The sequence below is a fragment of the Marmota monax genome, unplaced genomic scaffold, assembly GCF_021218885.2.
Source record: "Marmota monax isolate L192 unplaced genomic scaffold, Marmota_monax_Labrador192_F-V1.1 WCK01_AAM20220418_F8-fsc00009, whole genome shotgun sequence".
NCBI lineage: Eukaryota > Metazoa > Chordata > Mammalia > Rodentia > Sciuridae > Marmota > Marmota monax.
Window position 1 is genome coordinate 10,493,293 of NW_026694710.1, and position 13,811 is coordinate 10,507,103.

The 13,811-nt window shown below is 35.0% G+C and overlaps 1 protein-coding gene across 1 annotated transcript in view; it reads left to right on the forward strand.

Annotated features, from left to right (window-relative positions):
- Positions 1–13,811, forward strand: part of Sepsecs (Sep (O-phosphoserine) tRNA:Sec (selenocysteine) tRNA synthase) — a 38,384-nt gene that overhangs the window by 8,564 nt on the left and 16,009 nt on the right. Inside the window, exons 6-8 of the mRNA XM_046423679.2 lie at positions 1,186–1,288; positions 10,205–10,334; positions 10,466–10,557. Coding sequence (XP_046279635.1) covers positions 1,186–1,288; positions 10,205–10,334; positions 10,466–10,557 — 325 coding nt within the window. The remainder of the gene's footprint in view (positions 1–1,185; positions 1,289–10,204; positions 10,335–10,465; positions 10,558–13,811) is intronic.

Genomic DNA, 13,811 nt, shown 5'->3' on the forward strand with positions numbered 1-13,811 from the left:
TTTATTAGATCACATATATATGAAAGTGCCTTTTCTCTTGTGAATATATGAATCACAGAAGGTCTAATTTGTTAAAAACATCTGATTACTTTTAAGTAACAAAATAATTTCTATATTGATTGTGAAGTTTATGAAAATAGATGCTAAAATGAGTTTTCAGTTCATAAAATTCAGGGATACAATTGAAAATGAAAATTTTTATTGAGCATAATAATCTTATTTCTATTTATAGTTTGAAAACATGAATACACATCTACTTAAAAAAAGAAAATGTATCATGTATAATGTATAATATCATGTATAAAATGTATTATATATAATATATATTTGAAATATATCCTTTTAGGAGAAAATTTTTATTATATAAAGATACTTTGCTTTCAAATTCTTTTATGTGAAAGGAAGCTTTAAAAGAAATAATTTTCTTAAACCATAGGAATTAGTTTTAGTTTCATAGTGAAGACATTTCTATTACAGATAACTTCAGTCATAAATAGCATTTGGTTTTGTGAAGGACCCTTTTTATTATGTACTGAGATTTATTAGCTTCATTTAAAGTTAGATTGAAATTGTCTTAATGTGAGAGGTGTAAAATGAAAAAGTGTGAGTGAATAATTACAGATTTAAGCAATTATTTAAAAGATTCTGCTGGTATACAAGTTATTAGAAAATGGCACTTATTTTGGTACTGAAACATTTCAACATCCTGTACTTTTAATACATTAAACTTATTTGAAAATGTATTTTTTATGATGGTTTAAAGTGAGTTTTCTGAAGATTTCCAGATGTGTTAATTATTTTGCAGATACTAGCATTGGTATGGTAAGCAACTGGTCGAATTTAAAAAAGAATATATCGTTTTGTGAGTTGTCAATATAAATAATCTTCTTGCTTTGTTTACAGGAACTTTTTTTTAATGATTTAAAAGTTACTATCTATGTAAATTTTTATAATTTTTTCTTATTTATTGGTAACATTAATTTAAAAGGTTTTTTTAGGCTTTTCTAAAGTGCTTGCTTTGTATTTCCAAACTGCTGAATTATATATGCTGAGAGAGTACAGAAGAAATTTCAGTGTCCCCCTGCCCCCTGTATACATTAATGTTGATTGTTAAGTTAAAAAAAGTTTCCACATTGTAATTTATAAAGCACAGTGTATGACTTCCTGTTGTGTATTTGTGCTTAGATTAGAAGAGCTGGCTGTGATTTGTGCTAATTATGACATTCCACATATAGTCAACAATGCCTATGGAGTGCAGTCTTCAAAGTGCATGCATCTTATTCAGCAGGTAAGAGTTTAAAAAGATATGTTAAAAAAAGTAGATTTTGGGCCGGGTTTGTGGCTCAGTAATAGAGTGCTTGCCTAGCATGTGTGAGGCACTGGGTTCAATTCTCAGCACCACATATGAATAAATAAAATAAAGGACTATTGACAAATGAAAAATAAAAACATATAAAAGTAGATTTTAACATTCACCAGGATAGTTATTTTTATCTTACAACCTTAAATAGTAAAAACAGTTATGTAGCACTCTCTAATATTGCTTAAATATTGGATACATTAGAAACTTGCATTCAGTATCCTCTCAGTAAAAGTCCTTATTCCTTGATAGTATGGTGGTATTTGGACAATACTTTTGTTAGTCCCAAATCAGTGTGAAAGTATTTCAGTAGTTTTTAACTTTCTGAGAATATTTCATGACCAGGATTCTTATTTTTCTAATATAGTATTTTAGAAATTTATAGTATTTTGTTCACATTTCCTATTGGTTCATTATAGTTGCCTTATAGTATTTAAAAAACTGTACTATTTTAAAAACAATTGATGATTATGTTTTATATTTAAGGAATCATTTTACCTTATTATTCTAGATTTTATTTCATTTAGAAACATTTTAGCATAAACTATCGAGTTATGGGTATTTTTTGTTTTTGGTTTTATTTATGGTACTAGGGATTGACTCCAGGGGGTTCTACCACTGAGCTGTGTTGCCTTTTCTTTATTTTTTATCTCTACATAAGTTGCTACAGCTGGCCTGGAACTTGTGATCCTCTAGCCTCGGCTCCTGTGTTGCTGGGCGTTTTAGTCAGCTGTTTCACTGCTGTGACTAAAGGGACCCAACCAGAATAACTGTAAAGAAAGAAAAGTTTATTTAGAAGCTCATGGATTCAGAAATCTTAGTCCATAGAAGGTCCACTCCAATCCCTGGGGCTCAAGATAAGGTTGAACATCATAGAGGAAGAGTGTGGCAGAAGGAAGCAGCTCACATCAGAATCAGGAAGCAGAGAGAAAGGGATACAGAATAAATATCCAGGTACAAAATATATATCCCAAAGCCACGCCCCAATCCCCACCTCCTCCAGCCACACCCTGCCTTTTCAGTTACCACTCCGTTAATCCCTAGCAGGAGATTAATTCACTAATTGGGTTAAGGTTCTCACAACCCAATCATTTTGCCTCTGAACCTTCTTGCATTTTCTATCACGTGAGCTTTTGAGGTACACTTCACATCCAAACCATAACACTGGGATTACTAGTGTGGACCACCATGGCCAGCATTGTTTTGTTTTTAATATAAGCATCAGCTAGATCCTGATGATCTGTCTTGGGTTCTAAGTTTAAAATATGCCTGTTTCCCATCCCATTCAGAATAGTCCGAGGTCTGGCCTGCAGGACTTTGCATGTTCAGGCCTCTGCTGCCCTTCTGACCACTTGCCTCTCACCTGCTTTGCTCTAGCAGAGCCTTTCAGTGGTTGCCTTTCAGTGCCTCCATCATGCCGCAGGTGTGCCTGCTTCCAGGCTTGTGCTCCTGCTCATCCCTCTTCCTGGATTCCTTTTGTTGACTTTTATTGCTTCTCCTCTCACTTTTCTTTAGGCTAATAAGACTTTTTTAGATATCTTATCTAAAATAACACTCCTCTATTCCTTGCTAGTATTTCCCATGGCCCTTTCCCTCTTTTATCCATTCATTGTTTTTTTTGTTGTCGTTGTTTGTTTTGTTTTTATTTTTGTTTATTACTGGGGATTGATCCACTGAGCCACATCCCTAGCCTTTTTTATTTTTTATATTGAGACAGGGTCTCACTAAGTTGCCCAAGCTGGGTTTGTACTTGTGATCTTCCTACCTCAGCCTCTTGAGTTGTTGGGATTATAGGTGTGCGCCACCATGCCTGCTTTGTATTCATTGATTTTAAGAGGCAAAGTTCCACATTGTGATGTCTCTGAAATTGGAATGTCTTATGATCAGTGATGTCTTATGACGTAAATTATCAATATTTTGTCTTACATAGTGATAAGTAAGATAATCTTAAAATTGATGGCCTCTTGCTATTTTTCTCCATAGCTTTTTTAATCACTTCTTCTATGTTTACTTTTATTAATTGATAGTAGTTAGAATTAAGGTTTTGTTAAGGTTAGAATTTTGTTTACTGTTAGTTTCTGTGTATTTAGGACAATAATTAGTATCTAATACAAAATTGACAGTAACTGACTACTGAACATAGTGAAAGCATAAGTGAAGTGGTATTATGTTTATTTACCTGTGTGGATAATGATTTTAATCCACACATTCAGTTTTTTTGGTACCAGGGATTGAACCCAGGGGCACTTAACCACTAGACCACATCCCCAGCCCTTTTTTGTATTTTATTTAGAGACAGGGTCTTGCTGAGTTGCTAAGTGCCTTACTAAGTTGCTGAGGCTGGCTTTGAACTCACGAACCTCTTGCCTTAGCTTGCCAAGCTGCTGGGGTTACAGGTGTGCGCCACTGCACCTGACCACATACTCAGTTTTGACACATATGATTTGTGTTATGTATACTTAAGTTATTCAAAAATTATGACCTTTTCCAACATAATGAATGTACTGAGGCCTAGTAAATACTATTTAGTATTTTTTTTTTTTTTTGGTTTTTAAATTTTGTATGTACTAGTTTCGTCTTTTTTTAATGTTTTCTTATTTACTTATTTATTGGTTCTAATGAGTTATACATGACAATAGAAAGCTCTTCAATTTATTGTACACAAATAGAGCAGAATTTTTCACTTCTCTGATTGTACATGAAGTAGAGTCACATCATTCATGCAATCATACATGTACCAAGAGTAATGATGCACATCTCATTCCACCGTCTTTCCTATCCCTTTTCCCTTCACCCATCCCCTTTGCCCCATCCTCCACTTATCGCATGCACCTCCTACCCCCCATATGAATTATCAGAGAAAACATTCAGCCCCTGTTTTTTTGAGATTGGCTCATTTTGCTTAGCATGATATTCTCCAACTCTATCCATTTACCTACAAATTTTGTAATTTTATTCTCTTTTAATGCTGAGTAATGTTTCATTGTGTATATGTACCACAGTTTCTTCATCCATTCATCTATTGAAGGGCATCTAGGTTGCTTCCACAGTTTAGCAATTATGAATTGTATTGCTATAAACATTGAAGTGGCTGCATTACTGTAGTATGCTGTTTTTAAGTCTTTAGGAGTGGGATAGCTGGATCAAATCATGGTTCCATTCCAAGTTTTCTATGGAATCTCCATGCTGCTTTCCATATTGGTTGCACCAATTTGTAGTCTTACCAGCAATGTATAAGTGTGCCTTTCCCCCCACATCCTTGCCAACACTTATTGTTGCTTGTATTCTTGATAACTGCGATTTTAACTGGAGTGAGATGAAATCTTAGTTTTTATTTGTATTTCTGTAATTGCTAGAGATATTAAACATTTTTTCATGTTTGTTGATCGATTGTATATTTTCTTCTGAGAAGTGTCTGTTCAGCTCCTTGGCCCATTTATTGATTGGGTGGTTTGCTTTTTTGGTGTTAAGTTTTTTGAGTTCTTTATGTATCCTGGAGATTAGTGCTCTGTTTGACGTGTGTGTGGCAAAAATTTGCTCCCACAGTGTAGGCTCTCTCTTCACTTCGTTGATTGTTTCTTTTGCTGAGAAGAAGCTTTTTAGTTTGAATCCATCCCACTTACTGATTATTGATTTTGTTTCTTGCACTTTAGGAGTCTTGTTAAAGAAGTCAGGGCATAATCTGACATAATGAAGATTTGGGCCTACTTTTTCTTCTATTAGGCATAGGGTCTCTGGTCTAATTCCTAGGTCTTTGATCTATTTTTGAGTTGCTAGTTTCATCTTTGATGAAACATGTTATTATGATAGTAGTAGCTGATTTGCTTAATTTCTTTATTCAGAGTTTATATCCGTTGGGATGTCATTGGCATCTGTAGCAGAAGCTCCAGTTGGCTTAAGCAATAAGGAAGTGGATTAGTGTAGGTAACTTAAACCCAAAGGTGAAGTGGGTTTTAGCCATGATATGTCAGGATTTCTTAAAACCATTACTAGGATCACCATTTTTTCTTTTTCTTTCTTTTCTTTTTTTAGTTGTTGACGGACTTTTATTTTATGTAGTGCTGAGAATGGAACCCAGTGCCTCCCATATGCTAGGCAAGCACTTCCACAGAGCTGCAATCCCAGCCCAGATCACCATTTTTCTTTTTATCATTTGCTTGGTGTCATTTTTGTTATTCCTTAACTTTTTAAGGCTTTCTCACAGTTCTAGACTAGATTATATCTAATTTGTATGGAAGCAAGGGGAGGGTGTACAGTTTTCTAAACTGGAAATCTTGGCAGACATTTTGTTTCAATTACTCATTTGTATTGCTCCCCTCTCTTTCCTCCTTCCTCTTCTTCTCTTTAATGTTTAGTAGTCTCAGTTCTTTTGAAATTCAAATATATGACATTAAAATTTAGAAAAGTACAGAAAAAGTAGAAGATCATTTATACCCATCTTACCTTTATAAATGCCACTAATAATTTTTATGTATATGTTTTGTCTTTATATGTATTACTTTTTACATATAGTCATTATATACATTTAACATTGAATTTTTAAAATTTTATTTATTTAGATGTTGGTGGACCTTTATTTTATTCAGTTATTTATATGTGGTGCTAAGAATCGAACCTAGTGCCTCACACATACTAGGCAGTTACTCTACCACTGAGCCACAAGTCCAGCCCCAACAGTAATATTTTAAATTTTGTGTTGTGTTTCTCTTCACATGCTTATAAAGGTTTTGTAATTAATGATCACTTTAACATTCCTTAACAGTTACTTGAATGTTATTTACTTAGTCAAGAAGTGCCCAGTGTTTTAGTATTCACAGTCTGTTTCTGAATATTAGAAAATTTGGTGGCATACCTGAGATTAAGACCTTAAAAGAAACTGAGCTCCATAAAGCTGTACATCATAATGCCCTGCTTTGTCATCATTTCTCTGCATTTATGAGGTATTTTACTAACATTTTAACCAGAAGAATAAAACTGTGAGATGAGTGGATGGATTTTTAAAATGAAGGTATTGCTTTGTTTTAGATACTGTGTTACCTTTAAAATTGATGTAACTTTAAAAGAAAAAAATAAAAAGCAGTAAATAAACATTCTATTTTCCTCAAATTTGCTTTCATGAAAAAAGGCTGTGGCACTGTTACTTTAACCCAAATAAATACATGGGTCTTATTGAGTGCTGGTTGATTTTTTATGACATTCTAAGTAATTAACGTCAACTTTAATTCATCCAGTAGCTCTTACTGACAGTATATACCACTTACTGCCTGCTCACCATGTGTGTTTAGGCATCCTGCCAGGCTTTTAAAGTTTCTTAACTAATCCTAACAGTTGAAGGTGTACTTTTTTTTTTTTTGTTCCTGTTCTCTACATGAAGAAACAAACTCAGTGGGCTTAAGTGACTTGCTCAAGATCCCATAGCTGCAAAATAGCCCATCTAGCTCAGTATGACTCTAGAGCCCCATGTTTTTCTTTAAAAAACAAAGTACTAAAGCTGCAAGTCTTTTCTTGAGAAAATAATATGGCAGTAATAAGGCAATCAATGAAGTGCGAGCTATAACTGTTTTAAGAATTTCTTAGGGCTGGGGATGTGGCTCAAGCGGTAGCGCGCCCATCTGGCATGCGTGCGGTCTGGGTTCGATCCTCAGCACCACATACAAACAAAGATGGTCTGCCGAAAACTAAAAAATAAAATATTAAAATTCTCTCTCTCTCTCTCTTTCTCTCTCTCTCTCTCTCTCTCTCTCCCCCCCCTCACTCTCTCTTTAAAAAAAAAAAAAAAGAATTTCTTAAAGTATTTTTAGGGAATTCCCCAGAATGACTTAATTCTGAGCAGATCAAGAAATACATTTCTGTTTATATTTGCTAAAGTGACTGATTTGAGTCTCATGGAATATGGATGATGGCATACAGTACTGCATCAAATACACATACAGGATTAATTATTTTAGTCAAATGGATCGTAAACCTCCCAAAGTGTGGGAAGCAGCAACTTACTACAAGTTTGAAGTATGTCACTGCCACTCACTCACAGACCTGGTTGTTTGTTTTTCAGCAGATGTTTGCTAGGTTCCCACTGATGGGCCAGGCCCTAGGGCGTGTGCTGGTGCTGCAGTTGTGAATACATGGAAATCCTTCCTTCTTGAAGCATTCTGATTTTGGAAGCAGGCAGTAGGCAGATATTGAGAAATACTCTGGTATTTGGAAGAGAGTTGAATTATATGGAATGATCCAGAGACCTCTTCAAAAAGTAACCTTCAACTGGAGCCCTGAATGATATGAAAAAGCGAAGAGAGTGAGAGAGAGAAAGAAGGGAGAGAGAGAGATTCCAGACAGAAAATTACAGCAAGTGTGAGACTAGCAAGGAGGCCAGAATGGCTAGATCATCATCATGAGGGGAATAGTGGTGGTAGAGATTTGAGATGTACTAAGGATTTGGGATTTTACTTGGGGTATGGCTGTTTGGAAGGTTTGGAGCAGGAGAGTGATGTAGAATGTGGTGAGCAGAATGTAGGATGGCGAGCATAGAAGGCTGTCATAGCAGCCCACGTGAAATATGTTGGTGGCTGGGGCCAGAGTATTCTCTGTGCAGGTGATAGGAAATTATTGGATTCAGACATATTTCTAGAATAGATTTTATAAAATATGCTGGTGAATTATATGAGAAAATGAGAATTCAGGGCTTCTAGGCTTTTGGTCTGAGTGGCTGGAAGAGAGGAAATGCTATAGGATAATATTCTTTCTTTTAAACAGGGCCTCTTCGTCTAGATTCTGGTCCTGCTGGGCATTGATTGCTTTGGTAACCTTCAGTAAGGAGCTTTAGCTGCCAGGATTTGAATCATAGCGGATCTTGGGCATGTCACAGTTCATTATGCTTAATTTTGTCATCTGTAAAATAGGCATTATAGTAGCATCTACTTATTGTGCAGGTTAAGTGTGTATTGAATGTAAAGTGCTTAGAGCAGTGTCTGACACACACTAAGCACTCTGTAAATCTGGCAGTTGTTATTTTGTGAACAATTATTTGTTTTATAGGAATAGGTTCTGGGGATAGCAGGAATAAAATTAAATAAAATATTCATGATTAATATGTTAACTGGAATAGTGTCTGCCGTGTGATAGGTGTTCACACATTTGCTTTATGAATAAATGAGTGAACTAATAAATGGCAGCTCTTTACCTTATTGCTGTATTCTAGTGTTCCTTACTCTGCTTCAACAGTTCATCCTCCCAGTGTTTTTTCCATCCATCATTAATGGGGGAATAGGGTCCTTAGGCCATTCTTGAGATTGGGTCTGGCATGCCTGTTTTCTTGCCTCTGAGAGTGCTGTCATTTGAATCCTGCACTTTAGTGATAAAGGGTTCTAGCTAAGTCTGGTGCACTGATTCCTCTCGTACTCCTGCTCCCGGCTGAGGTTCATGTTTCAGGAAGCCTTGGGCAGCAATTAAATGGTAATAAAAAGGCATCTCTGTGCCATTTTATTCTTACATGCTGCAACTTGGAGTATTTTTCCATTATTCTATTGGTCTTACATGCTTCCCTCTGTTTTCCTAGGATACAGTGGCGTTCTCTTTAATTACAGTTTGTCGGGGAATTAGAGGTGTAACGGGAAGTTAAGATTTAAACAGTCCCATGATAGTTCTATGTCTAGTTTGCTCCCTTTTCCTGCTTTTGCTGCCTCTCCCTTTTGCCTGGATCTGGTCTCTCTGATTAGGCCAGCTATCTGCACCTTCCATTCTCCCTGAGATATGGAGATGGAGAGGAGGTGTGAAAATGAAGGTCAAATGTGGTTATAATATTAATAGGAATGTAGATTGCAAATACAGATTGAAAATCTGTGCCTACAGATAAAGAAGAAAAAAACGATCTTAGTTGAAATTTAGATAGTATCTTTACTTTTAAGAGGAGAGACTTGAAGCATATTAGACAGAAGGTCACAGACTATGTTGGATGGGAACCAGAACTTAGTTTTATATTTCTAGTAGGTAAATAAATATTCAGTTTTTCTAGATTTTCATTTGAAGTTCATTTTGCAGTGGAATGATATTATCTAAGATTATAATATTAGGCAACATGCATTACGTAGAAACATTGCTTGTTAAATTTCCAAGAGTATACATATAAAAGATAGTTAAAATTTGGCTTCTCTCTTGTTTCTGAGTGGCAGTGGGAGCAGAATTTGTTGCTTAAAGTGGTTACAAAGGTATAAGATTGTCCTTGCTTCAAAAAGAGACACTCAGCTGTCTAACTGTTTGACAGCTTGGGTAGCTGTAATCCATTAGGTTACAGTGGCAGCTCTTGAACTCACAACAGGTGTTTAAAACTGCTTCATTGTTGCAAGACTCACTGTAGACATTTATTGTCAAATAAAGGATTGCAGATAAGAAGCATGGGAAGAATCCAGTTTTAAGGTGTAGAGCTCTATTTCAGTAAAATTCCCACCTGAACTAATAATGAAAACCTGCCAACTTCACAAGGTTTTTGTGAGAATTGAATGATTAATATGTAAAGTCTAAAATACTGCTTTAAAAAGAACACCATTTAAAAATTTGGTTTAAGACTTAAAAATATTTTACTGGCACTGTTACAAAAATAATAAAAGTCTCTGACCTGTTTTTTATTTCTATGCATTGTTTTAATTTTGTATTTTTTAATTAAGGTATAATTGTATTTATTTATGGTGTATAATATTTTAAAATATGTATGTGTTATGAAGTGGTTAAATCATATTAATTAACATAGCCGTCACCTCACCTACTTAACATTTTTTGTTGTGGTGATTATTCGTTGATAGTTGTTGTTTGTCCTAGCAACTAATATGTAATATTAAATGTTATTTATTCTAGGGTGCTCGGGTTGGTAGAATAGATGCTTTCGTTCAGAGCTTGGACAAGAATTTTATGGTCCCAGTAGGTGGCGCTATAATTGCTGGCTTTAATGATACCTTCATACAGGAAATCAGCAAGATGTATCCAGGTAAATAAGTTATTCTTCAGAAAAGGTAACTAACAAGCAGAAACCCATTTGTATATATACTGCTGTAATAAATATTAATCTCCAAAGCTTCCTCTATACCCTCTTTAATGTTTTGTCCATTCTTATTTTAGGAAGAGCTTCAGCTTCACCTTCTTTAGATGTCCTTATTACTTTGTTATCACTTGGATCAAATGGCTATAAGAGGCTGTTAAAAGAAAGAAAGGTGAGCTTTCCCTTTAGGTGAACTGGAGGGAAAAGGATGACTAGAATAAAATAGGGCACCAAAATTGAACAACTTCTGTTGTACATCCATCATAAAAATGTTGGAGAATCTGTGATTGATGTGTGTGTGTGTGTGAACTATTCACTAGAACAGTGTTCCAAACCATTGGTGTTTTTGCCTATTGGTTCATTCCATTGGGAGTTTAGATATATGATATGGGAATATACTCTTATCTAGATCCACTGTAGGTGGTTTTCAATTAGCCATGTCATCTGGTTTATCCTGATAGTCTGAGGGATATTAGACAGGTGGTTTTACTTTTATTATTTATTTATTTTAGAAAAACTTTACAAGGGGGATCTTATTTAGTAAAATGAATTTTATTTATCACTTAAAGATAGAGGTTATTAAAGGAAAAATAGAAAAGTCTTCTTTTTAGAAGACAGTTTAGGTTATGGATGTTAATCTCAGGAGGAAGAACCAGGTCAGAAGTTGGCCAGCTTCTCATACTAAAATAATAAATTTCTCTCTAGCCATTTTTGGAATGCTGAACTCCTTGGACTATGTCAGCTGTGAGAAGAAAAGTGACACTTATGTTTAAAAACTGGGCTTTGTCTTCAGTACCAAAAACTGGCTTTATTCAGGACAACTCCAGAACCAGACAGTGTTGGCAGAGCAGGTCAGATTAAGGTGTTTTGTTCACCTTCCATTTGGGAGAGCTTAAAGGTCCTGGTACAGGTTTTGAGTATATTTAACTTTCTAGCACTTATTAGCTATTGTAGTCCCTTAGATTTATATTACTACTTTACATAATTTAAAACATTTATATACATGTCTGTAATCTACAACGTCTTCTAACAGTATTATGATGAATTAATAACAGAAGTTTAAAAATTTTATGCCCTGTTTTACTTTAGTCTTCTTTTTCCCACTCATTCAGTCCATGGGCAAGTTGTTTACTTTTTATTGTGAGGACATTTCTTAAGGTATATCTTGAAAGAGGAAAAGATACTCAGGAGTCATTAGGAAAATGCAGATTGAACAGTAAGATACTACTTACACAGCTAATGTAAAATAAACCTGACAGTACAAATGCTGACAAAGATCATGAGCAAATACATCTCTTAGACATTGCTGGTAAGAATGAAAAGTAATACAGCAACTCAGAAGAAACTCTGGCATTTCTTACAAAGTGAAACATAAACTTAGCATATAATCCAGCCGTCTTCTACATATTTCTCTCAAGAGAAATGGAACCTGTTTTCAGATTTGGCTATTTCTGACCAGAATCACTATAAACATTCATGTATAGACTTTTGTATAGCTATTCTGTTTGTAATTGCCCAAACCTGAAACAACTGAAATATCATCTGATCAGTAGATAAACAAACTGGTATATCCATACTGAGCAATAAAAAGGAATGAACTACTGATAATGCAACAAAATTATGACTCTGAAAACCATTATGATAAAAGAAAGAAGCCATACTCAAAATACCATACTCAAAATACTGCATTTTGTATGGTTTCTTTATATGCTGTCCTGGAAAAGGTAAGAAAATATAGGGACAGAAAAAAGATCTGTGGTTACCAAAGGTTAGGGATTAAGGAGGGGATTTTTTGGCATGATGAAATGTCTTGTATCTTGAGAGTGAGTTTCATGGCTCTGTGTATTTGTTAAAATTCATAGAAATGGACACCTGAAATTTTACTTTATTTAAATTATACTTCAATAAATTTGACCAAATTTTTATACAGTAAGAATAAAACTGTGGTTTTAATAACTACAAAAAGGAACATCATAGTCATAGATTGTTGTAGCCAAGAGAAAAGCTCAGATCTTTCAAGGAAATTTCTCCATACATCAGATGACAACTCTTGTTTATGTATGTGTTACACTTATTGGTTTGTCTGAGAGTTTGGTTGTTTCAGATGCCAAGGGTTTTAGCTATCATATAAATTAGTTGTTTAACCTTGGAAAAGTTACTTGAACTTCTAGGTTTTGTTTCCTTATTTATAAAAGAAATATCGATATATCAGGCCACTTTTATTTCTAAAATAATTTAGAATGTTTATTAAAATATAAAGAGACTCTGGAGTCATTAGGAAAATGCTTTGGGCATTATAATCATGGGAGATGGTCTAATTAAGTCAGTCAGTATAAGGCACATTGGTAATTTAGAAATTAGACATTTTCTAAGTTTGAAATTTTTCTTTTTAAGATGATGGAGCCTCATATTCATTTCCATCCATCTCAGGCCTCCTTGCCCCAGTGACAAGCCCACTTATAGCATGGTCTAAAGTATGGAAAAATGTTTCTGTGAAATGTTTCTTGAAATTTTGTCAGTGAAGTTGAGTGTGGGGTGTTTCATTGAGTAAATACTTAATTCACTGACCAAGAGAGCCTGCTCTTTTGGAGCACATGTTGCACATGGGGTGATTAGCAGTGAGCAAACAACATAAAAGCACAAACTCTAAGGTTTACTTGAAGGTGAATAGTGCTGTAGAAATAAAACAGAGCTCTGGTGACTCTGACATTAAAAGATCTGGGAAGAGAAAAAGGAACAGCAGAGGGGATTGAGAAGGAGCTATCAGTTGATTAGTAAAACCACCTAAGAGCATGGAGTTCTAGAAGCCAAGTGAAGGGAGGATTTCCAGGAGGAAACTAATACCATGGATCCAGTCAGTTAGGGTGAGATTAAGATTTGACCATTTGTTAGAAAAGTTTCTCGTAACATCCTTCTTAGTGTAACTTGGTGCAGGGTTATATTATCTCTGTGAATATATGTGCACATACATTATGGGCATATGAAATACTGACACCTAGTCCTGAGCATTTACTATGTGGCAAGCACTCTTCTAAGTGCATTTTCACGTCTTCATTTAATCCTTACAATATCTCTGTGAGGTAAGTTTTATTGTCACCCTCATTTTCTGAGGAAATGGGACAGAGAAGTACCATGAGTGAGATAAATTGTGAAATTAGATTTAATCTAGGCAGTTGGGCCTCTTATTCTCCATATTAACCTTTAGACTCTACTGCCTTTTTGTATAGTCTAGCCTGCTAGCTGGTAGCTGTGTAGCTACATATAGCTATGACTCTGAAGAGTTAGGTCTACTAAAATCTAAAGGAGGCAAAAACAATGAATAAATTTAGCTATTCCAGCCAAAATAAAGTACAGTTATATTTTAGAGGGAATATATGTTATTTGCGCGTGTAGAATTGCTATGCTTGGGCAGCAGCTCCCACTGAT